Source organism: Mustela nigripes, chromosome 17 (assembly GCF_022355385.1).
Source record: "Mustela nigripes isolate SB6536 chromosome 17, MUSNIG.SB6536, whole genome shotgun sequence".
Classification (NCBI taxonomy): domain Eukaryota; kingdom Metazoa; phylum Chordata; class Mammalia; order Carnivora; family Mustelidae; genus Mustela; species Mustela nigripes.
The window spans coordinates 48,949,164-48,972,833 of record NC_081573.1 but is presented as its reverse complement, the minus strand read 5'-3'; the positions used below and the strand labels follow the sequence as shown (position 1 = coordinate 48,972,833).

Genomic DNA, 23,670 nt, shown 5'->3' with positions numbered 1-23,670 from the left:
AGCACCACCTAATGAACTGTACCATTTTTCTTCTCTCTCTTCCCCTTCCATTCTGAGAGCAGAGTCTATACATCTTTACAGGCCTATTTTCTAGTACACACTTCAACAGGGCAAGCAGAGGGTAAATGTTTAATTAAATTGAGCATAACTTGAAGAGCATATTGTAAAATTTTAATCAACTTTTGCTCTTCCATTTTATCTGTGTCCTCTTCTTACACATTAAGTGATGGATATACTTCGGGGCAAAATGTATTTGTCCCGAAGTATTTAAACAACTCCACTGAATAGGCATTCAGCCTCTTACCATTAGAGGCAAATGTTGAATCTCTACTATGTGAGCCAAGTGGGTGGGGCAGGGGCAGGTATTTGAGAGGGAGACAAGAAAACCTCCTGGTTATCAGTCACAGGGAAGAAGAACACTCCATGAAACCTTCAATTCAGGATATATTCTGGTTCCTGCCAAAAGTAAAGGACTTCATTAAAATGCGGCCATGCGTGACGCCAGAAAGTATTCTGTATGAGCCTTATCTCGGAAAGATTTTACTCAGTATGCCACCATGGCACGAATCTTTGTAAAATACTGCATTATACATATCACACACCATCTCAAGAAAATTTAAATATGATCTTTGTAGGCAGGTTGGAGAAGAGAATGGAAAAAGAAAAGAAACAAACATGAAGATAGTTAAAATTCCTTCATCGGGAAGAAAGCAGCTACACAGGAACTGCATATTATACTTTCTGGAACATAAACACATTTATAATAAAACCAAAGTGAAAACCGCCAGCTGGAATCCACCTCTCCTTGCTCTGAAGTATCTCTTGTGTTCTATCTGTCAGGGTGTCCTGTCAGTCTTTCATGCTCACGCAGGACAAGTCTGCTGCCTGCTCCTTATGGCCTCTGTCACTATCTGGGTTATTTCGTAGCTCTTATTACTTCTCACGTGAATTAATTCACCAGCTAAATATCTGTTTTCTATGTTTCCAGGTTAGACGCTATTGCCTTGCCTTTCGCTCGTTAATCCCATCTTGACACTGCCAGGAGTTCTAACTTTACAAAATACACATCTAATCAATGTCGCACACGTGCAGCTAACACTTAGAATATTAAGATGACCTTAGGGATAAAATCCTTCGGACTTCCCAGGACTGCTTCATGACTATTTCTTTAGCTTTCTCTGCAGCCACTCCTCACCCTCAGCCAGTCCCGGATGGTTGATGATGCCTTCAGATGCTCCGTGCTTTTGCGGGGCTCATTCTCATTGGAGTGTGCTTGTCCCTTCTCTTCCCTCCGGGTTCTCCCACTCGTCCTTCGTGAAATAGCTATCTCTGGTGCTCTGCCTATAACCACCCAAAAGTCTTGCTTCTCACACTGTGCTGTGCTCTTTTCTGGGACCAGAAAGTGACAAAGCTGAGCTTTAGGCCAAAACAGCAATGAGCCCATGACCAATGACACCGGTCACCCTATCAGCACCCTGAACACTGCTGTACATTCTGCTGTAAAGGAAAGCAAAACCTTAGGCATAAAATATGATTTCAAAAGCATTATGTATCTGTGAGTCAGAACTCCCATTCTCAGTTGTTGGCAAGAAGTTACTGATTGTGACCATTTTAACATTTCAAAACCACTGATGCTGAAGACATGTGTAATGACAGGTAGCATGCTAAATATTTGTTGAGTGAATAAATGAATAAAATGAGCAGGGTAAGGTGAAACCCCAAGAGGCCTCAGAAATTACAAGGGTGAGAAATGCTTTAATAGACTGAAGGAACAATCATGTAACCCAGGGAAGAGTTATTGTATGAAACCAAACACATCCGGGGATCGTAAACATTATTTCAGCAAGAATTTTTATAATATATTTAACTAGCATTTCTTTCTTAGGTATAATCCTCTGAATCATCAGTGCCTACTGAAAAATAACCAGGGTCCCAAAGCATGCAATTTCAGGGTCCATTTAACATGGAACATATTCACCCAGTGTAATTTGTAGAGATAGATTCCCGAACTATCAACTCAAAGTCAGTAAGAAATACAAGAACTCCTCTTTTGTCAATTCTAGTAGTCATTTCTACTGGTCATTTGTTGATCTTCAAAGGACATGAGAGGAGGCACACGAGAGGTAAACAAAGGTTTACCAAATAAATCAGAAGGCATTACATCAGGAATTTAGACTGAAGAAGAGTATCTATCACAGTCTGCCTTTCATTATACTGTAAGGCATGTCTTTCTGTCTTCCCCATTTGGTTTTGCTTCCCTGAATGCAGGGAGTTGTGATTTTATCCTACTACCCTGACTAGAACAAGAAAACTCATGGGGAGCTCTTTGAGAATCTGAGTGGATGGATGGATAATTTGCTTGCCCAGCCTCTAAAATCTAGAAACCCTAGAGTAACTCTGATATTTGTTTTCCTGTGCATGACATCGGAAGCTTGTTTAGAAATAAGCAGATACCTTGAAATGGCAACTGGGTAGACAGGCAGGGACTTACTCTGTTTCCATCTCTTGCTTTTAGAAGAACATATAGCTTAAGAAGCATCTATCGGATGTAAAGTACAAAACTGATCACAACTTTCAGTTCAAAACACTCCACTAAAAATGCTCCATTTGGTTCTGGGCAACAACTGTGTCTTTTAATTTAAAAAAATAGTTCATTCTAGGCGAAGCAATAAATTTCAACTCCAAGTTTAAACATTTGCTTGTACTATTTCACCTGGTATTTTGTCAAGCACATGAAATATGGGATCGAATACCTTTATTTTCAACAATATCCAATTAGTTCCAAGCTATGAAGGTATATTTGTGAGACACTGCCTTAAGTGCAAAGTCACAGAAGTCTACCTAACAAATGTATCGTACAAATTATAGGCCAATTAATTAATGCCTTATAAAACATTTTCCCTTAGTATTTTTTACTTGTGGAATCAGGAAGATAAGAAGGGAACCAGAATGCATCTCATCAATATAATTGTATCAAATAAAATATTATTAAAATGGGAGTCTCATTGCTTCGCTTGATAGAACAGATATTTAAAGGTGTGGTATGCTATGTGTACCAAGGGAGCAGGAAATTTCAAGAGCTTTGGGCATACTATAAAAAGAACGGGGCTAGATGAACAGGGGTCAGCAGTCAGAGAAAGAATGAAGCACAAACTGCCCTTAATGCCTCTGATATTTTTCTTTTATAGAAATGGGCTGGGACTAATGAGGAGCACCATTCAAAGACATATCAGATATTTCACAGAATCCTGTCTACTCCCTGGAAAACTGGCTCAAACATATGGGTGTTGGCCATCCAAAACTGGAAATCTGAAATGTTTTCTTTTTCAATTTGATCTTCATTAAGTATGGGCTGCTCTCCCTGATTTCAGAGGGAAGAACAATATTGAGGAATACTAGTCTGTTTTTGTGAGATGTTGAAATTTTTCTCAGAAAGAAAGAAGAAATCCTAAGTCTTTCTAAAGAAAGAGACAGAACTCTAAAGACACCAGAAGGATATCAAAGTCAGTATCAAGGGAGGAATGAAATGGCAGGTAAGAAGTTCTTTCCGTAAACAGTGACTCATGCCTTCTGGAGAAAACACTAGGCTCCTGGTTACAACCAAAAACCTCCACCCGCAGCAGCCCATCAGAGGCCAGGGGCATGGAGCTCCTGAGAGGGACACATGTAGGGATGATTGGTGGTGCTGCTGAGGGCTGCCAAGACAAGACAGCGGTGTGTATAACTGACAGGACCAATTGATGAGTGAGCCGGTTTCCTGCAGGGTGACAGATGCGTTTCTGAGATCTGTCAGACATGGCAATCTCTACCCACCTCCTCTGATCCATGCTTGAACAAATGATACTGCTAGAAGAGACAGAGAACCATCTTTAAGTGTTATAAATCCTTGAGCAGGAAAGGGAAGTGTATAAGACAGCTATTGCTTTAAATTTCTCCTTCCAAAAGAAATTTAGATTTTTGCCAAAGTGGGACAAAGAAATTGAACAGTTTGTGACACTGACATTTGTAAATGGCTTCAGACACTGTGATCTTAGAGAATTATGAGAATCTGAAGATCGCCAGTACTAGAACAAGCAGATACTGGTAGACTAGGAGAATTTAAAAATAAATCAATGAGCAATCAATTGGTTCAAAATAGAGGAACGTTTAAATAAGAGTGCATCCACTTGATAGATTATTATGAACCATTAAAAAAGATAAATACAAAGACTATTTAGCCACAAGAGAAATGCACTGGAGAGGATGGAAAAACACCCATAAGAGGAATGACTGGGTGCGAACAGATGCTGTGTTAAGACTGAGTGAAATAATGTATGGCAAACATCTGTTCCAGTTCCCAATACTAGAGGGCATTCTACAAATTTAAAATTAGACAAATTTTAAATTGAATTTAAGGAAGTTATTAGAATCATGGTTGTTTGTTCATTTTATTTACGTCGTGTTTGTTTGTTTGTGACTAGACATAGAAGGATCGCAGGATGAAAAGGGAGAGCCTGAGATTTGCAGACAGAAAGAGGAAAAGCACCAGAGAAAACAAACTGCAAAATCCACTTTGGAGAACGGGACACGAGAAACACACAGAGCAAATCGCTATGTAACTGCGGCTTGGCAACACGGAGGAGAAAGTAATTTGGAGGGGGATAGAATAACATTTGTGATAAAAGCTGTGGGAGTGTGGGTGATAAATAAAGAGGTGATTTTTAATAAAGGGAACTAAACTATCATCCTATACATCTCTAAGACTTGTTGGAAGGACAATTTAGAACAGAATAATGCTCACAAAGAAAATGATTTGCTTCGAAGTTATAAAACCATTGTGAAATGATGGAAAGGCAATCTTTGGTGTCATTAAGATGCACTCCTCTAAGAGATATCAGAAACTCTCAGGTGGAGACAGGTAGAGAGCACCAGGCGCAGATAAAAGGAAAGAAGAGACAGGACGGTGGTAGCTCGCAACCAGGCAGCAGGAGCTAATGGAGAAGCGCACTGGGTGTCATCCTAGCAACGCCATTGGAAAGGCAATCAAGTGGAAGACGATGTCACTCACCTGATATGTTTCAATCAGTAAAAACAACGTATCTGCTCTTGAGCTTGCAAAAATTCTCCCAAATATCAAGAGATTTACTTTATTCAGGCAGTTGAGACAGGGAGAGCACTCATTACAAACTGAATTGTGCACCCCCCACCTCAAAATTCATATATTGGAGCCTTAACCCTCAATGTGACTATATTTGGAGCCAAGATCCAGGGCCTTTAAGAAGGTAATTAAGGTTAAATGGGCTCATAAAAGTAGCGCCCATCAGCAGCCCAGGCCCTCATCGTGGGATGGGACTGATGGGACTGGTGTCCTTATAGGAAGAGGAAAAGGATCTCTCCTGACTGATCACACACACAGAGGAAAGGCCACACAAGGACCCAGTAAAAGGGCGGCCATCTGCAAACCACGAGGAAAGTCCTCACCAGAAACCAACCCTGCCTGCGCTTCGGTCTTTGAGTTCCAGCCTCCAGCACTGGGAGAAAACAAATTTCGGTTGTTTAAGCCTCCCAGCCTGTGGTATTTGTTATGGCAGCCGTCACAGACTAATACAACGCCCAAAGGGAATGGAGAAGGGAATGGGCAAGGAGAGGGATTTAATAGAGAAAGAAACAACACTGGCAGAATGCCCGGGTCACACAGTGTTGCAAGCTTGCAGAAAGGAGTTGGTTTTCTTGGTCATTTGAGCTTTTTCAGTCCCTTAGGACCTGTTCTTGGAACTGTTGACTCAAGGAAGAAATTTAGACTGAGCGGGTAGGTCTGCGGTACCAAGGAGCAAGGGGAGTCAATGGACATTCAGAGTAGGATATTTTATGGTTATATATGCCGAGAGATGCTTAACATCTCATGCTGAAGAGGAAGGAAGTGCTTGTGAATAAAATGTAAGTGACAGAATCCTTAGAAGAAAGTAAGCATGTCACCTTATAATTGATCATGCCAGAGACGGAACCTTGAGAAGAGGCAGTGTGGGTTCTAACACACAGGGGAGGTGATTTCAAAGGCTCATGGAGAAGATGAATGTGTTCCATCTCAAAGAGATGGAACACCATCACTGACATTGGGCCCAAGTCTTTAGCTCTATTCTTCCTTACTAGATGACTTTGGAAGTACCTCCTAAATTTCCACTTCCTAGTTTGTAAAATAATAATAGTAATGCCTGCCTCCACCACCTTAGAGTCTACAGAGCCCAACGCAAAAGGAATATTTGCCAATATGAATGATAACATATGTCAGCACACACAGAAAGCTATGAACTCTACAAATCTGGCAATGAAAATCACAAAGGTACACAATGAGGAATTAGAAACAGGACAGGAATCTAAAAAGAGTAATGAAGAGTTACAGGAAATGAACAGAAAGAATATGTGTACAATTCAAAGAGGAAAAAAGAAGTTTGGAACTCACAAATGCTTATAAACGTAGCTACAGACAATGAAGAAAAGTGCTGCGTATGTTTGCAGGCGAGAGAAGCACCAGGAAGCTGTGGTTACACTCTTTATAAAGTTAATGATGAAAATTTTAAAAATAGAGAACTAATTTTATTTTTATTCTACCCTCCGTAAAGGGAAAAAAAGTCTTTAAGTGGGAAAAAAGAAAATACAAGCCAACATAAAGGAACTGAAGACCAAGACAGATGAAGAAATCGGAGATTTCTTTCCAGAGGACAAGATTTCAGCACAAGTTCCAAACTGGAGGAGATCATGTGGCAGCTTCAGAGATGGAGAGGCACAAGGAGGGCCTGGACAGAGGCAGATGCACTTCCAGTTTAGGCTCATGATGTATTTTGTGTTTGCCTGTTCACGGAGGTCCTCAGTCCAAACACGATGGGAGATACCAGCCTATCAGATTATATTTGCTCTACATAGGAAAGTGGGGAGGGAAGGAGGGAGGGAGCGGGAGAGCCAATAAGAGTCGGTTGGCCATGACAGTATGGATCCTAATGAATTACGACAGACCAGAATAAAGTACTCAGCCTACCTAAATGAAATCTAATAGAGATAAATACAAAATCCAAAAAAAATTTAAAAAAAAAACAAAAACAAAAATAAGTGGTCCCCTACCTAAAAATGACTTTTTTTTTAAAAAGATTTTATTTATTTATTTGAGAGAGAGACAGTGAGAGAGAGCATGAGCAAGGAGAAAGTCAGAGGGAGAAGCAGACTCCCCGTGGAGCTGGGAGCCCGATGCGGGACTTGATCCCCGGACTCCGGGATCATGACCTGAGCCGAAGGCAGTCGTCCAACCAAATGAGCCACCCAGGGGTCCCTAAAAATGACTTTTTTATCATTAAAATAATACACAGTGCTCCAGTTTATCTAGCCTGATTCTGTTCATCTCCTCTCTTTTTGGTGTTTCAACTGAAAAAAAAAAATTACAGATAAGCCACCATTTGGTATATTCTTTCCACATTTACTGAATATCCTCTTTTCTCCAGGCACTGTGCCAGGTGTTACAGACACAGAAATGATTAAAATAATACCTTCGCCTTTCAAAGATTTCACCGTTTTGTAAAGGAGACATATTCTCGAAAAATACAGTTTGAGAGTCTATGATCAGGGCAGGAACAGGCGAACACTTAGGGTGCTCTGGAGATTCTGCCAAGATAGTGACAGCTGAGATGGTTTGATCAGGAAAGGCTCCGCACAGGAAGGAGGTCAGGCTTGCTTTAGGCAGACGTTTTCCAGGAGGATTCAAGGGGAAGGGATTGATGGCCATCCGGCAATGGCAGAAAGAACAGCGGATGTAAAGACCAGACAATAGAGGCCAGAAGACATGGGGAGGGGCAGCACTGTGAGAGAGACAAAGGTGGAGCCATCAGCAAATACAGAGGAGGAAGATACTCCCTTGCTATGCTAATAAGGCTGACCTTATTACTGAAAGCACCTAACAATGAGATAGAGCTACAAGGCAGGAGTTACCTTCTTTTTAGACAAAACCTTAAAAACTGATGAAACATATCAATGCATTATGGCAGGCTCACCTAAAAATACAATAATACGTGTAGTATTTAAAAATCATGCATGATGTGAAATGGAAGGAATGGAAGTCACAGGAAGTCGTGAGGGAAGGAGACAGCTGCCACGGCGGTCCTACCAGCCAAATCAACCCTGGCAATCCTGAAGATGACAGATGCCACAGCCCAATCATCCCCGTATCCAGAAGAAGGAAAAAAGGAAAATGATCAAGGCTCCATTCTGCTAACTCAGAAAATCAGAGAACTGCCCGCATCTTCTCTAGAGAATGTTTCAGTGATTAATACCACTACATATACTACATATACATTCTTTCCACGCTAATCTATAGCATGTTGCAACTATGTATCTAAATAAAGAGATGGAAAGAAACTATTCCATAGGCAAGCACATAGCAAGGCTTTCAAGAAACGAATGTGGTCATTTACAAAGCCACACCAGCAAATGGCTGTTTTATATGTCAAGCATAGCAAATCATTGTGATCATCGTTTTATTCTTAGTACCTAAAACTCCACATCAGATTTTTATGAGCCTATTTTTTCCATTTCTCTAATGGGTATTTGACTATGAAATATTTTATTTCACTGTGTTCTGTTTGGCGGTTAGGTCCTATCGGATGCTGTGAGTTTAGGAAACCAAATGTTATCTTCAGTGCTTGCTCGTCGCTTTCTTAACCATAATCTGCTTCCTTTCCCAAAGCATCCTCTCTTTCGTTTGTATGAGGAAAGGCTACACATCTTATGATACTTAAAAGATTGTGCTATGACATTTTACAGGCACCTGACGTTTTCCTAACAGGATTACAACACAGCCTCCATGTTAAAGCACAACACTTCAAATAAGCACAGAAATCATACACACAATGGAACCAAAGAGCCTATCTGAGCAGCTTTATAACCTTGCACAGAATTCCCTCACCACCACTTAAGATAGAATTGTTTTTATTTCAGCAATGTTCATTTAATTAAGTCCTAAGCATCTAAAACATGGCAAATGTAAATATGTATTATAAATCCTTAATTATGAGGATCACTAGCTTTCATGCAGCTTCCCGCCTTGGAATATCTATCTTGGAGATAGATTCTTTTTGTTCAATATCAGCCAAAATTGAGAGATAAAAGCGAATGATGTGAACAATGTTAAACTCTGTTTATAATGCCCTTCGCTTGGTACCAGTGTCTTCACCGCATTGTCTTTGAGAGTTACATTCTGCTTCAATGTATCTAGCGGTGTTTAAGCCAAAATCTCTCCCCCATTTTCTGCCTTCATTGTCATGTTCAGAAAGATCAGCTAGAAGTTGAGTTAAATGCTGGGGTCCCTGAGATCTCCATGTCATATCCTAAAAAATAAAGCACTTTGGGATCACAAAATGGCAATATTACCCCTCTGTTTGGGAGGAGTTTAAATTGAATTCAGAAAGACCTCTTGCTAAATTTTAATCCCATATACTGGTTGGTTTTTTATTTTATTTATTTATTTATTTATTTATTTGATAGAGAGCGAGCGAGCACACAAGCAGGGCAGTGGCAGGTAGAAGGAAAGGGAGAAGCAGGCTCCCTACAGAGCAGGGAGAGCCCAGTGTGGGGCTCGATTTCAGGACTGTGGGATCATGACCTGAGTGAAGGCAGTCGCTTAACCAACTGAGCCACCCAGGTGCCCCCATATACTGTTTTTTAAAACTATACCAGAGATTATTCTGGTATGGTAGCAACTAAGAAATAATCTTATCTATATTCCAACACTACTTAATTAAAAATGTGCCACCCAGGGACAATGTTTTCCATTTCTCTGCCAATATGGACCGTTCCCAATTTCCACCAACAGTATCTTCCAACATATGCATGACAGTGTGTCACACACACACACACACACACACACACAATATGATAATTTCATCTTAGCAACTCATTTCCCCTCAGACCAGTTTCAATTTAGCTCCTTCCTTCTCTTTGGCTATCTGCTGATCTGATTTTAAAAGACAAACACGGGACACCTGGTTAGCACAGTTGGTTAAGCATCTGAGCTCAGGTCATGATCCCAGAACCCTGGAGTCGAGCCCTGTGTCGGGCTTCCTGCTCACTAGGGAGTTTGTTTCTCCCTCTGCCCCTCCTCCCTGCTCATACTTGTTCTCTCCCTCTTTCAAATAAACAAAATCTTTAATTAAAAAATTGTTTAAAAAAAGACAGATACGTATCATTATCTTTGAAAACTAAAGATGTCTTAAAGATAGATAGATATTCAATCTCTTAGAGCACAACTATTAGCCCAGAGGGAAATTTAACTTTCTCAAATTTTCCCCAAAATCTCTCTCTTGGGTCTGATACAGCAAAGGTCAGGTTGATAGCAAACTGTGGGGCTCTCAGTTGTGAGCCATTCAGTTCAGATATCTATTCAGTGTCACCCAGGCATCTACCAACTCCAAAGCTTGTGACCAAGTCCAAAAAGCGTTTATCGGTGCCCTTATTCAAAGGGAATTTTTTTAAAAATCTCTCTATATAGGTTATAACTGCAGAGTAAGTCAGTGATAAGATTATAGGTTATAGTTTGCTTTGAAACTATAAAATAAATGCACTTTAGGAAGGCAGGTGAATTTATATATTTACATGCTGTTTCTAAACTAATATCAACCTATGACCTCAGTTGTAAGTACCATAATTGCCAGTGAGGGGAAAAAAACAGTTACAGAAACAAATATGTCTTTTATGATTTAGAAGCACATAATATCTTATTCTAGAGCACTGCCAAGTAATGAGAGGTACTTAATAAAAAAAGTAATTAGAGCTATAGCCAACTGATACATATCATACCATTTTTTTCTTTTGTGATTTAAACACCTTAGAGGTAAATTTCATCACTGTTCTATTAAATACTTATAGCATTAAAAACTTTTATAGTTACTAATTTTAAACTACTTAAAATGTCAAATGTTTTCAAGCTTCACTCACTTTTCCAATTATTACATTGGAATGACTCATTAACTGTAACATAAACAGACCACTTTTACCTCCTGTTATGCTTTATCTTTGCTTTTATTACCAGAGTACCACTTTTCTGTGAACCATGACAAAAATTCATTGGAGGGAAAAAAAAAACCCAAACCAAACACATACTCTTCCTCTTCCAAATACCAATTTTCCTCAAAAGAATGAAAACAATGATACTTTGTAATAGATTTTACATGTACATTCCTTACCATTACGTGATAGTGTACATGGTACATAATAGTTCATGTACCCGAACACCTTAGCAAAAACATTCTGACAAAAACTTTATTATCCAGAAATCACTGGGAAAAAAAATATCTTTACTTGTGAAGTAGAGTATCAGATTTGGTCTTTACTACATGGACCTGGGGCAATCAGTTTGTAGAGGGTCTAAATTCAAAGACTAAAAACAAAGAAAGTTCGTTCTAGAAGTCAAATAAAAAGTTACACATGCACACATACATACATACATACATGTATAACTACTTGAAGCACAAGAAACAGGAAACAACTACAGCTCTAGAACTCACTGAAGAAATTTGAGTGTTGAAATTTTAGGCACCAGAGTTTCCCCTGAAAAAGCAGTCAAAAAGATAATCCAATGGTCAATGACACCTCCATTATTTAGAAGTACAATTTACTGTAATTTAGAGTTATGGGTAAACTATTAAGAAATTTTAAATATTTTTTTAAACTCTCAAAGCCTTCAAATTACAATATTAATCTCCAAGGTAAAAATTTCTTTAAGACTATTTAGTTAATTGAGGCTTTTTGATGAATTCATTCTACCTTTAAGAAAGACTTTCTTAAAAAGTCCTTTCACATCAATTTCATGTGATGTGATGAGCATGGGGTATTATATGCAACTGCTGAATTGTTGAACTCTACATCTGAAACTAGTGATGGACTACATGTCAGCTAAATGAATTTCAAAAAAAGAATTTAACATATTCTTTAAATGCCAATGTAAGAACGATATAAATATCTCAATTGTAAAAATAAATTACAACCTTGATTACCAGGGAAAAAACAAAAAAAGGAAAGACTTTCAGTGATAGTCACATGGTCTCCTAAAGTTCCAAAGTTTTTGTCTGCATTTAGTTTGGGACACTTATTTCTCTTTCTGAGATTTTCCTTTTTAAGTGACCTTAGCATTTAATCCTACAATTCGAGACCTGTTTTTAAAGATCTGCTTATTAAAGGGTATTTCTAAAAATGTCTAAGTGAAATACCCATTAAAACAATTATCCATAAATTCTATGAGAATTCGCTCCACCACTGCCACAACACAGCTCATTTCACTACATGAATGTAGTTCATTATTGAAACACGTCCTATTTTAAGCAAATATTCTCAACAGGTCTCCCCTTCGCCATCATACTTGTCTTGAAAAACAGCAATGATTCTCAACAAATACTAAAAAGGTTATGGAGGACAAAATTCCTGAATCAATAAAAATTTTTAAAAATTAAGCTAAGCAAGAATTGAAATACCAGCCCACGGAAAAAAATCAGATCAAAGCCTGCGTTATTTAATATTTCACCAGAGATATTCACTACCTATCTAAATATGCATATCTGGGGTGAACATAACAATGTTGGATAAGCTTTCACTACTCTTTCCACTGATTTCAGGAGCTGGGTGGGTCTGTGAACTTTCAACACTAAGAAGGAAAGAAAGAGATTTTAAAAGGAGGCTGGAGGACTTAGATAAACTTACTAACTGGCAACCTAAAGGTTGTGGGATTCATCAGTTGACAATATTAAGGCCCTAGTACTGATTTATCTGAAGTAAAAGCCATTCAAATTCTAAATATGGTATCAACTTGAGAAATACAGATATTTATAAAGCAAAACTGATAATCTATTGTAAAAAAAAAAAAAATTCAGAGCCATGTAATGGCAGGTATCCCTGACCCTCCTCATCTGTTCACAGAGGACAGTCATGAACCCCACTACAGTTCCTGCTGACACCCAGAAAATGTCACATTTCAGTGAGCTCTATGAGACAATCCTTGGCTGTCTTTGATTTGGAAGTTGGTTTTTTGATAAGACAGAAATCTTCATTAGAGCTGAGCCATTAAAATTAACAGAATTATGAAAAATAAAGTATGTTAACACATGGCCATTTACTTCGGGGAAAAAAGTTACCATGGAATTTCGATGAAAAGAACTTGTAAAATGTTATATTCCATCATATTTTTAACTTAAACTTTAAGAAACCCCACATTAAACAGGGTAGTGTAAATAAAATGAGGCCAATGATCAGTTCTTGGAAATGAAAAGGAAATACAATTCCAAATGGACAAGACATTTACATAAAAATTAATTATGTTGGCACGAGTAGGTGAACGGCACCTGCCTAGTTATTATGAATTCTCAGTGGGCAGTGTTTAAATGAAAGTCTATTTTTTTAACTTATTCTAGAAAGTTCGCCAATTTCAGAGTTTGTAGGAAGCTGCTACTATAAATGTCACAGGGACGAGAATACTCTTCCAGTAAGATCATCTCCCTCATACAATCAGTGATTCCAAATGCAAGTTTCTGATTAGTATGGAATGGGATAATTTACACTCATGAAAGTATAAAATAACAACAGAATTTTCATTTGAAATATCTGAGATGCAATTACTTACACACTTTATTGAACTTCTTATATTAACAGATTACTTGAGATTGAAGGTGCTCCTTTAGCAACCAAAACTGCTGAAGCTTTACAAATAGTTACAAGTAATTCACACCCACTGAAATAATATCTCTGAACAATAAAGTCTTTAAGAAGAAACATATGAGGAAGATACTGATTTGAAGGTCTCTTCTGTTATACCTCCTAGTAATTACTTTCAGTACCACAATTCCATAAGTATGTATTTCTGTGCTAAATAATTAAGACTAAATTTCATCATAGCAGTATAATTTATATATTACCCATGTGTCACCATTATATTGTATGTTATTTAAATCCACGGGTGTTTTCCTATAAAAGCCAGAGAGTAAAGAATATTATGAAGATCTTTATATCAAGAGAGGGAGACCAATTTTAAGAAAATTTTGTTGATAAAATGCAAAATATAATAATAATGCATACAAATTTTGCCACACAGGTCTACTAATGACAGGAATGGATGACCGAAATTCAAATTTCATTTAATTTTTTTGTGCTGCAAAGAATTCTTTTTCCAAACATTTGTTAAAACTTTTTTTTTCCCAAACATTTAAAATTAGAAAAATGACTCTCAGCTCACCGATTCTACAAAACAAGGCAGTGGGCCACATGTGGCCAACCTCTGAGGTAAATATTGCATCATCTTACAGTTGATGTTACACATTTCTACTAACTGTTTTCCCTGAAGAAGTAAATTAACTCGATCTTGATATAAAGATTGGGTCCCTTAAAGGAACTGTTGATATCTGACACAATTTCCAAAATTTTAGAAGACAATAATGTTCATTACTAAGAGTGAGCCCTATGAGTGTTGTGAAAGTTGTATTTTTGAGCCCTATGTTAGGTATGAGTTTTGTCATCCCCAGAGCTGGAGACAGCCCTAATCAGAAATTATTTGGGATGCACACAGTTGGAAGTGGGGAGAAGGCACTAAACTGAAGAAAACAAATCAGTGACGCTGTTAGAAAAGTAAGTCAAAGCGCAAGTTCACCTGTGTGTCCAAAGGTCACCTATTCATGCATTGTATCATATCATTATATTTCATCAGTACTCTACTATTACAGTCTAATTGTTTTTTGCCATGGGCAGAAATTCTTGGGAGAAGGAGGAAAAGTAGGAAGCTTCAGGAAAGAATTGCAAGGTTGAGTTTTAACAATTCGGGAATCTGTCCAGTTGCATTTCACATTGGAGCCCGGACCCTACAAGAGTGATGATCCACTCAAGCATTTACCCTCATCTATTGCTGATTTTTAACATACCCTTCCCATGCTTCTGTCAGAGTAGATCTCAGATAAGCCTTTTTTTAAGTTAGATAAAGGAAAGAATTTAACTTCTAATTAAGTCATTCAAAAGCTACTTGGTGAGCATTAAATATTTTGAGAGTAAGACTCAGTAGGATGCCAGGAAGCCTTCATCACATGATCTGCGAAAGTAAAAATAACAGCAAGACTCTTACTTGCCTTAGTCCATACAACTGTTCCTTCTTTTGTGGTGAGTCAACTTTTCCCAAAACACCTTCATGTTGAGCAAGAAACCGTGGGTCCGTAAGAGTAATTATAAAAATAGATATCTCCCTTCTCACAACTCATGTCTCTTGGGAGCAAGTGAAGAAACCAACAGTCTGTACAACGCATCACAGAGCAAGCTCTTCCAGAAGGACCTGTCTCTAAACTTCCATGAAAGGAACACCTCAACACGTTTGTCTTGACCAGAGCAAAGGAGAAAGACCTGGGGCTGGTTCACTGCTTTTGAAATGTCCAGTAGGGCGCTAGTTGACAAAGGATGGGGCCCATTCAACATATCTCATCTGTAGACAGGTGAGGAATGAGCAGAGTCACCAAATATGCGTGAGCACATGCGTCTGGTGGTTTATACAGATTTATTTACGTATATATACATGCACATACACATGAACATGTATACAGACATGTGTTTATTTGCACAGAATCCTTCCAATGGAAAGTTACCATGTTGATTGATTTTGCTCAACTAACATTCAAATTACAATGCACCTAATCCCTGAGCTGTTCCTGGTTTAGAGTGCTGTCCCACGAAAGCTTTCACACTGATAGCCTTGGGTAGTCTTGGGCTGACTCAGTGGAGAACAGATCTGCTCTTGGTGAATCAGCTGTAAATAAAGGGAGAAGGTCTTTGTATTCACCTAGGACAATGACCCTTAATTTTATTTATTTATATTCAATTCTCCCTGACTTTAACATTGGTATTTAAGATTGATTCATATTTTAATACAAAGTCTTGTCCAGAAGAATTATTGGTGTTGACTTTATAATGCTTATGCTGAAAAAATGAAAAATATAAAAAAATAAAAATACTTATGCTGGTTGATGGTCACTTGTCCATACATCAAATCCCAGCCTTGCTAGTAAACATATCTACTTGTTCTTCCAAACAAGATAAAACATATGAAGTGCCTTGTTACTAACAACCAAAAATTAAAATTGCTTCCAACCAAAAATTAAAAATTAAAAAAACCCCACTAAGTGCTAAAGAATAAAACAAAAATTGGGAAATGAAACTTTTCTCATATGTACTATTGTAAAACATATGAAATGATGTTAACAAGAAATTATTAAATACAATTTTAATTAGATGAGGGCACTTAATTGCATTTTTAACACTCTAACAACTGTCAACTCAATATATGGTAACTCAATATATGGTAACCAAGAACTCCAACTTCAGTATTTAAATAATTCCTAGTAATTTAAAATTTTACAGGTTCTTATAAGTTTTTCTAGTATCTAGAAGAACATTAAACCACTTCACAAACAAACCAAAGCTGAGAGAATATAGAACCTGGGTTGAAATTTAAAGTGTCAGCCAGAAGCCCAGCACTACTGAATATTCTGCTTTCCTCAGGTCTCAGCAGCTCCTCTGCCCTTCACTAAAAAGATCTATTACAAACAAAAACTATTTAGTGTCTATCTGCCTTTTATTGGACTCCAAGCAAACAAACATAAACGACTATCAATCAAACAGATATCAATCATACTCATATATTATTAACCCAAATATAGGCAGTGCCTTGATAAGGCATGACTGTGTCTAGGCCAGACTTCAGCTCTGCTTTTCTGAAGGGAAGGATGCTTCAAGTGATGTGCTTTCCATTGTAAGAGTGACCTCTAGTGCCTTCCTTTTTTGTTGAACTTCTGTAGTTGGACGATGAATTACTTAAGCCTTCTCAACAAAACTTTGTGTGCATGGGTGTGGTGTGTGTGTCTGTCTAGTTGTTGTTTGTTTGTTGCGATGCTTGTCAAAAGCTACCATTACAGCCTTCCAAGATTCTGACCAGGTGGAAACAGGTAAATTTTCTTGTCTCATGGAATTCTTATACAACCAAATGAAAACCAACTCTGAAACACAGTGCAGCATCTGGAGGGTGTTCTCTTCTTGCAGAGCGATGGATACACCACGCCAGTCTATGAGCTAATATGCATGGGAACCTGAAATCACAGGAGCCCGTGTGGTGTAAATGGACATCTGACTTGTGCCAGAGGGTCATTCATCATGTTTTTCCCACATCAAAGTTCTTTAGTGTGCTCAAGGGATGCACGGGAGCAAATGCCTGATTACTGGCTTATTTGTAGCCCCAAAACTAACCCTGGTTATACAGCAACAGCAACATCAATTCCTGAATAGGCCTCATAGCCCTTTCTGGAAAAGCAAATGAGCTTTTCTTTTTAAATCAGAGAAAGAGGTAAAAAGTTGAATTTACAGGGCTTATTTATCATTCATCAAGGAGGGGGGAACCTCCCATTTGGGGATTTTAACCCAAAAACAACTTTTAAAACTTTTCTATCTCTAATAAAACATGGATGAAGGGAGTTCTGCCAAATTATATTGAATGATACTTAAATAAGAAATAAGGTCTTGATAAATCTTCCCCCAATCAATTAACTGAGAACATCCAATCATAAATGCATAAAGTTAAAAATAATGCTTTTAAGAATTCATACTTTTGAAAAATCATGTAAACATTTTTCCTTAAGCAATGGATGAAGACCCCTCTTTCAAGAGTACTCAAATCTTTAGGAGTGAGGGCACGATTCTTAATACTGGGGTTCACCTCTGCCAGTTTTGCTCCTGAATTCTGCAGTGCATTTCAGTTATTCTCAGTTATTTAAAGATGCAGTCAGCTATCAGTCTGTCAGTGCAAACTTCAGAAATCCAAGCTAATGCAGCATAAGGTAAAGTCTGCCAGTTGTTTTCCTGATACACATAATTCCAATAAAATTCAGTAATCCTTGAGGAGGAAGAAATGAAGACATTCACAGGCTATTCCCTGGTTAAGATGCTAATGTAATGTTTTACTCGAACTTGAGCTCTCTCAATGAATATTCAAAGACAGAAGAATAAGAGCCTGCTTATGGCCAAAAAAGAAAGGAAATGACACTTTGCATATTTTGACCAGATCAGGAGGAAAGACATGTGTAAAGCCAGTCATATTTGCAAGGTTTTTAAGGGAGACTCATTTATAACAATATGCTTTGCAGCAATTTCAGTAGCAAATAATAATGATAAAAAAAAACAGAATTAAAGTTTTGCAGAGAGCCCCCCCACCACTACCACCCCTGCAAGTTTTAAATCATTTGCTGTATACTTACAGGAATTCCCAGCTATGACTATGTTCCAATTTTGAGTAGATAACAGAAGTAGCGTCTTGAGGACAGCTCCGGTGATAGACCCCATGTTCACATTTGTTGGGTTCCCCCAAAAGATCCTGAGTGGCTCTCCCAGCGCTGTCTGGGTCTCTCCGTCGATCTCCTTCCTTCCCTCCTCTCCTCTCCCTCTCTCTCTCTCTCTCTCTCACAGACACACACACAGGCACACACACAGACACACACCCCCCCCCCCACCCCCCCCCACACACAGCCCTGACTCCTCAGTGAAAGGCTCCCAGCATCTTTCCTAACAAGCATCCACAGCGACGAGGCCACGCCCACTCCTCGCCGCGGCGGTCCCCGACTGTGGCCGCGGTCCCTCCTCCAAATTCACAGGGGCGCTCGGAGCCCACCGCGCGCTGCTGCGGCCGCTATTGGAAGCCGCACCTGCCGGCGGGGCCTGCTGCTCCGGGGCCTCCTCGGGGCTCCCTCCCCGCCCCGCTATTCTCCAACAGTCCTTAACCCTTTCTCCCCTCTGGAGATGTGGCTGGGGGAAGGGGTGAGGCGGTGGAGCCTCCCGATTTTCCGGAGGTCTTGCCTTTAGCGGAGCCAGTCAACGCACTGAGCTCATTCCTGAATATCCGGGAGGGCGTCCAGGTAAAACTGCGTTATGTTTCAAAACAAAAGCATAAAAGAAGACAGAAATAACTAAGCCGTATTGGTAAACTGTAGCTAAAACTGTCCTCGGGGAAAATACTTGCTGTTGTTTTTCTCTGTTTATATAAAACTATCCTTTTCAGCGACGGTGCCAGGATTTTATTATGGAAATTCCTCCCAAGGAAACAGACATTCCTGTTTGGCAGATATTTAGAATCATCTGGTAATAGTCTGCAAGAAATTAACATTTCTTATTTTAGTGCATCAGGAGGCCAAATCCCCAAATTGAACGCTTTGGATAGATTTATTTTGATGAATACATCATGCTGTGAATAGGCAGCTGCATTCTACAAATTCTTTAATAACAATTCCCTAAAGGCCCAAAAAGAAGAATGATGGGATACTGAAGGGGACCCCCCCAACACACACAAAGGCACACACACCCCAAACCTAAACAATGGAAAGATATAATTCAAATGCTTAAAGGAGAGAGGAATAAAGTTGAATTCAGAAGCTCACCGACTTAGGAAAAATTACTCTCCTAATGGTTGATTCACGAACACTGCTATTTCTTGAACAGAATATTAAAATATTTAAGTGATGGGGTTACTATCACATAATAAGTGCATCACATGGTATCACAGAGGATAATCTCTTTAAAATAAATGCGAAGCTGTTTAACTGATAATGTGCTAGATTTTGTAGTAATCTAGATTTCTCAAGCCTCTCTTGGTGATTACAAATTAGAAGAGCATAAGCCTGTAGCAGCAGTACCCTTGCTGTGCAATGAATGAAATAAGGAGCAAAAGGACAGACGCATCCTTCTGCCTAGCCATAAAGCTATATAAATACGTTTGGCTCTTGCCTACAAACAAAGCAGGAGAGGTATTTTCTTTTCCTACTTTACAGATGAGAAAACAAGAACAGAGAATGTAAATAATTTGTAGAGGTCATAGAGTTAGTTTAGTAAAGTACTGATGACTGGACTTTGTTTTTCTGACTCCAATTTTCCTGTTCTTACCCTAGGACTTAACCGCCCCACACATCAGAGGACACCTCCTCCCCGACCTGGCAGTGGTGGTTAAAACCAGAGGCCCTAGGTAAAAAAAAAAAAAAAAAAATGAAAAAAAGGAAAAGAAAAAACCCAGCAGGGAAAAGAAAGGTCACTGTTTGGGTGTTTACTTGTATTCCTAGGCCTACATCCCTGATTTTGATATTTTCTGATATTATATATTAAGCAAAAGCAGATATAAGTTGCCAATTTATGTCAGGTAATTCCTGAAAGGGATTATATTTTATTAAATACATACTATTTGTCATTTGTTATCTAATTAAATTATTATAGCAATCTTTGGGGGAATTATCATTATGTCTATATAGCACAGAGACTGAAAATCCAGGAAGCGAAGCCGTATGTCCAGAGTGCTCACAGCGAGTGAGAAAGACAGAAGGATGGACTGGCATTCTGGACAGCCAAGCTCTAAAATCCTGACTTTCAAGGACTCCACACTGAGGAATAGATTCCTGGGCTCTCCGGAAGAGAAAAGTTGTCTTCCTATTAAACATTTATACTTAGTTGTTCCCATAAAACAAATTAGAGAATGCGTTTTAAAAGGATCAGTACACATAAATGAAAAATAACCAAACCTTTCATGTCCATAATAACTTCCTTAGGACAAAGTGTAAATGATCACAGCAGCCATTAATGATGGCTTTTCTGTATGGGTGGCCTGTAGATAGAGAATGAGGTGAGGGCTGGCCCTGGGAGGAAGACCACAGCATTTCAAGCCTCCGCAACGCCTGTCCCTGCCTGATGACCACACAGGGGAGAGACTGCCCGGACAACGTGAAGCAAGGGCAAGAATGTGGACTTCGCAAACAGAGGAGGCTAGATCTGAATTCAGCTTTCACTATGGTTCTCATTAAGTGACTCCATTTCTCTGGCCTTTGATTTCTTTAAAAAAAAAAAAAAAAGAAAGAAAGAAAAGAAAAGAAGGGCGCCTGGGTGGCTCAGTTGGTTAAAGCCTCTGCCTTCAGCTCAGGTCATGATCCCAGAGTTCTGGGATGGAGCCCAGCATAGGATCTCTGCTCAGCAGGGAGTCTGCTTCCCTTCATTTCTCTCTGCCTACTTGTGATCTCTGTCTGTCAAATAAATAAACTCTTAAAAAAAAAAAAAGAAGAAGAAAATAATGACGGAAAGAGTCACTGTGATATAATGTACGATGAGTACAGAGTACCTAGCACTGAGTGAGCCCTCACTTTCTTACTGGCCTTTAGATCTCTGCATTCTGACGATTCAGGGTAGTGGTTTGAGCAGGCAATGCTGGAGTCTGGCAGCCCAGGTTCAATGTCTGCCCCAGCTACACCACCAACAAGCACAAGCTCTCAGGCAAGCTACAGGTCACCTCTTGCTTCTGTTTCCTCATCTGTGCCCCAAGGATAAGTAAACGATCCACCTCAATGCCGAGGCAGTGCCATAAAGTAAAAGCCCTTGGAGCTGCACAACCAGTGTTGTCCTGTGATCACCGTACTCCACAGTTCACTTTGCACAGAGGAGAAATCCAATGAGCAAGGGAATTGGAACTTGCCAGAGGGACACGATCCATTAGTGGCAAGAAAGAGTTGGTCACCAAGACCCACTGACCTGTGCTGCTTTTCTCCATCCCCACCAGATGGTGCTTAATGTCAGGGAAAAAAAAAAAAAAAATTAGTCTGAATGGGGAAAATCAGGAAAGCATAGAGCCCTAATTTTGCACATCACTGTACTGCTGACTCAGATGCCGCGATTCGCTTCTCCCTGTGCATGCATTGTGGTTATATTTTCCACCGATTAAGATAAACACAACTGCTGGTGCTAAGGGTTTGGCATGTGCATATTATGGGCCTGGCCCTGCCTGAGAAAGCATTAGAAATCGAATCAAAATGTTAGAATTTATAAAATAAGGCTTTCAATTTTCTCTTGATACAACTTGCCAGAGAACTGCATGTCCCGCCACAGTGTACAAGGAGGCTCCTGGATTGTACTTTAGATTGGAAAAAGACCTTCAGGCCATAGCGGAACAAAGTCACATCAAAAGATTAGACAGTTGGGACACCTGGGTGGCTCAGTTGGTTAAGCAGCTGCCTTCAGCTCAGGTCATGATCCCAGAGTCCTGGGATCGAGTCCCACATCGGGCTCCTTGCTCAGCGGGGAGCCTGCTTCTCCCTCTGCCTCTGCCTACCATTCTGCCTGCCTGTGCTTGCTCTCTCCCCCACTCTCTCTGATAAATAAATAAAACCTTTAAGAAAAAAAAAAAAAAAAAAGATTAGACAGCGATCAAGATACCACTCCTTTGTTTCTTTTATTCGTGTAACAGTTGTTTTCTTGGGTGCTTGAATTGCTTAACTGTTTTTTTTCTGGATTTCAGGGAGGGTCTAGGCTTCCTATTCTGCAATTTTGTTGATGTCACTATTCAAAATAGATTTCTTTTCTTTCTTTCTTTCTTTTTTTTTTTAAGATTTACTTATCTGAGAGAGAGGAGAGAGGGTGTGCGCTCGCCCAAGCAGGGGTAAGGGGAAAGGGAAAGAGGGTCCTAAGCAGACTCCACACTAAGCGCAGAGCCCAATGTGAGGCTTGATCTCACAACCCTGAGATCATCACCTGAACAGAAACCAGCAGTCAAGCCACTTAACCCATTGTGCCACCCACACACAGGCCCCCCAAACAGATACTTTTTAAAACTAAAATATACTTGAAGTGCAATATTGTGGATTATAGGAAATATATACTAGGTCATTCAAATGGCCAAATGTATTTCTCATGTTATATTTGGTATTCTTCAACAGTTTCTGGCTTGAAGCTCCTAAAACCCTTGGAATTTCCTGATAAAGGGTGATAAATGTGTCTTTGTTATGTTAATGAAGTGACCTTTGGAAAACTCTTAGGTAACTTAAGGATGGAGAGGATCCCCAGGAGAACCAACCATGTGATGATTAAAGGGTTGGAACTTTCAGTACCTCCCTGCGTCCCCACTCCTGGGGAGGATCAAGAGCTAGAGATTGAGTTCTGTGGCAAGCGATTTAATTAATCATGCCCACGTAATTGTGTTTAGAGAGCTTCCAGTTTGGTGAACACATACAGTGTAGAGATTTAAGGAGAGTGGCATGTCTGCTGAGGATGTGGAAGCTTCGCCCCCTCTTCCCCATACCTTGCTCCATGCATCTCTTCTAGCTGGTGTTCCAGAGTTCCATCATTTTAGAAGAAACCAGTAATCTATTAAACAAACTATTTCTCTGAGTTGTGTGAACCATCTAATAAAATAAACCCAGGGAGGGGGTTGTGGGAACCTCTGATTTATAGCCACTGGTCAGAAGTACAGGTAATGTTGGGGGAGGGAGGGAGGTCTTAATAACCGAGCCCTTAACCTGTGTGATCTGATGTGATCTCTTGGTGGATGCTGTCAGAATTGAGTTGAATTTTTGGACAGCCATCTGTTATCCTGACAACTGCCTGTTGGTGTGGGGAATTGGGGAATCACTCCCCAACACATAACCACTAAAATTCATCCTGAAACAGCTATTTATGAGACAATAAAATTTTTGCCAAAAGCCCCTTCCCAAATATATTTATATTGAATATAAACAGTGTTTTCTGTGCTACAACCAGTAAACATACAAAAATATTCATTATTGTCACTGTTGGGGTTGAACCTTTAATGAGTCAGTATTTACTGTTATTTTGTATTGTATTTTCAGT

At 39.3% G+C, this 23,670-nt stretch overlaps 1 protein-coding gene across 2 annotated transcripts in view; it reads right to left on the bottom strand.

Annotated features, from left to right (window-relative positions):
* Nucleotides 1-18,534, bottom strand: part of CNTNAP4 (contactin associated protein family member 4) — a 242,398-nt gene extending 223,864 nt beyond the window's left edge. For both annotated transcript variants that reach the window (XM_059381303.1, XM_059381304.1), the window contains exon 1: nucleotides 18,282-18,534. In XM_059381303.1, coding sequence (XP_059237286.1) covers nucleotides 18,282-18,366 — 85 coding nt within the window. In that variant the 5' untranslated portion in view covers nucleotides 18,367-18,534. The remainder of the gene's footprint in view (nucleotides 1-18,281) is intronic.
* Nucleotides 18,535-23,670: the final 5,136 nt, after the last annotated feature.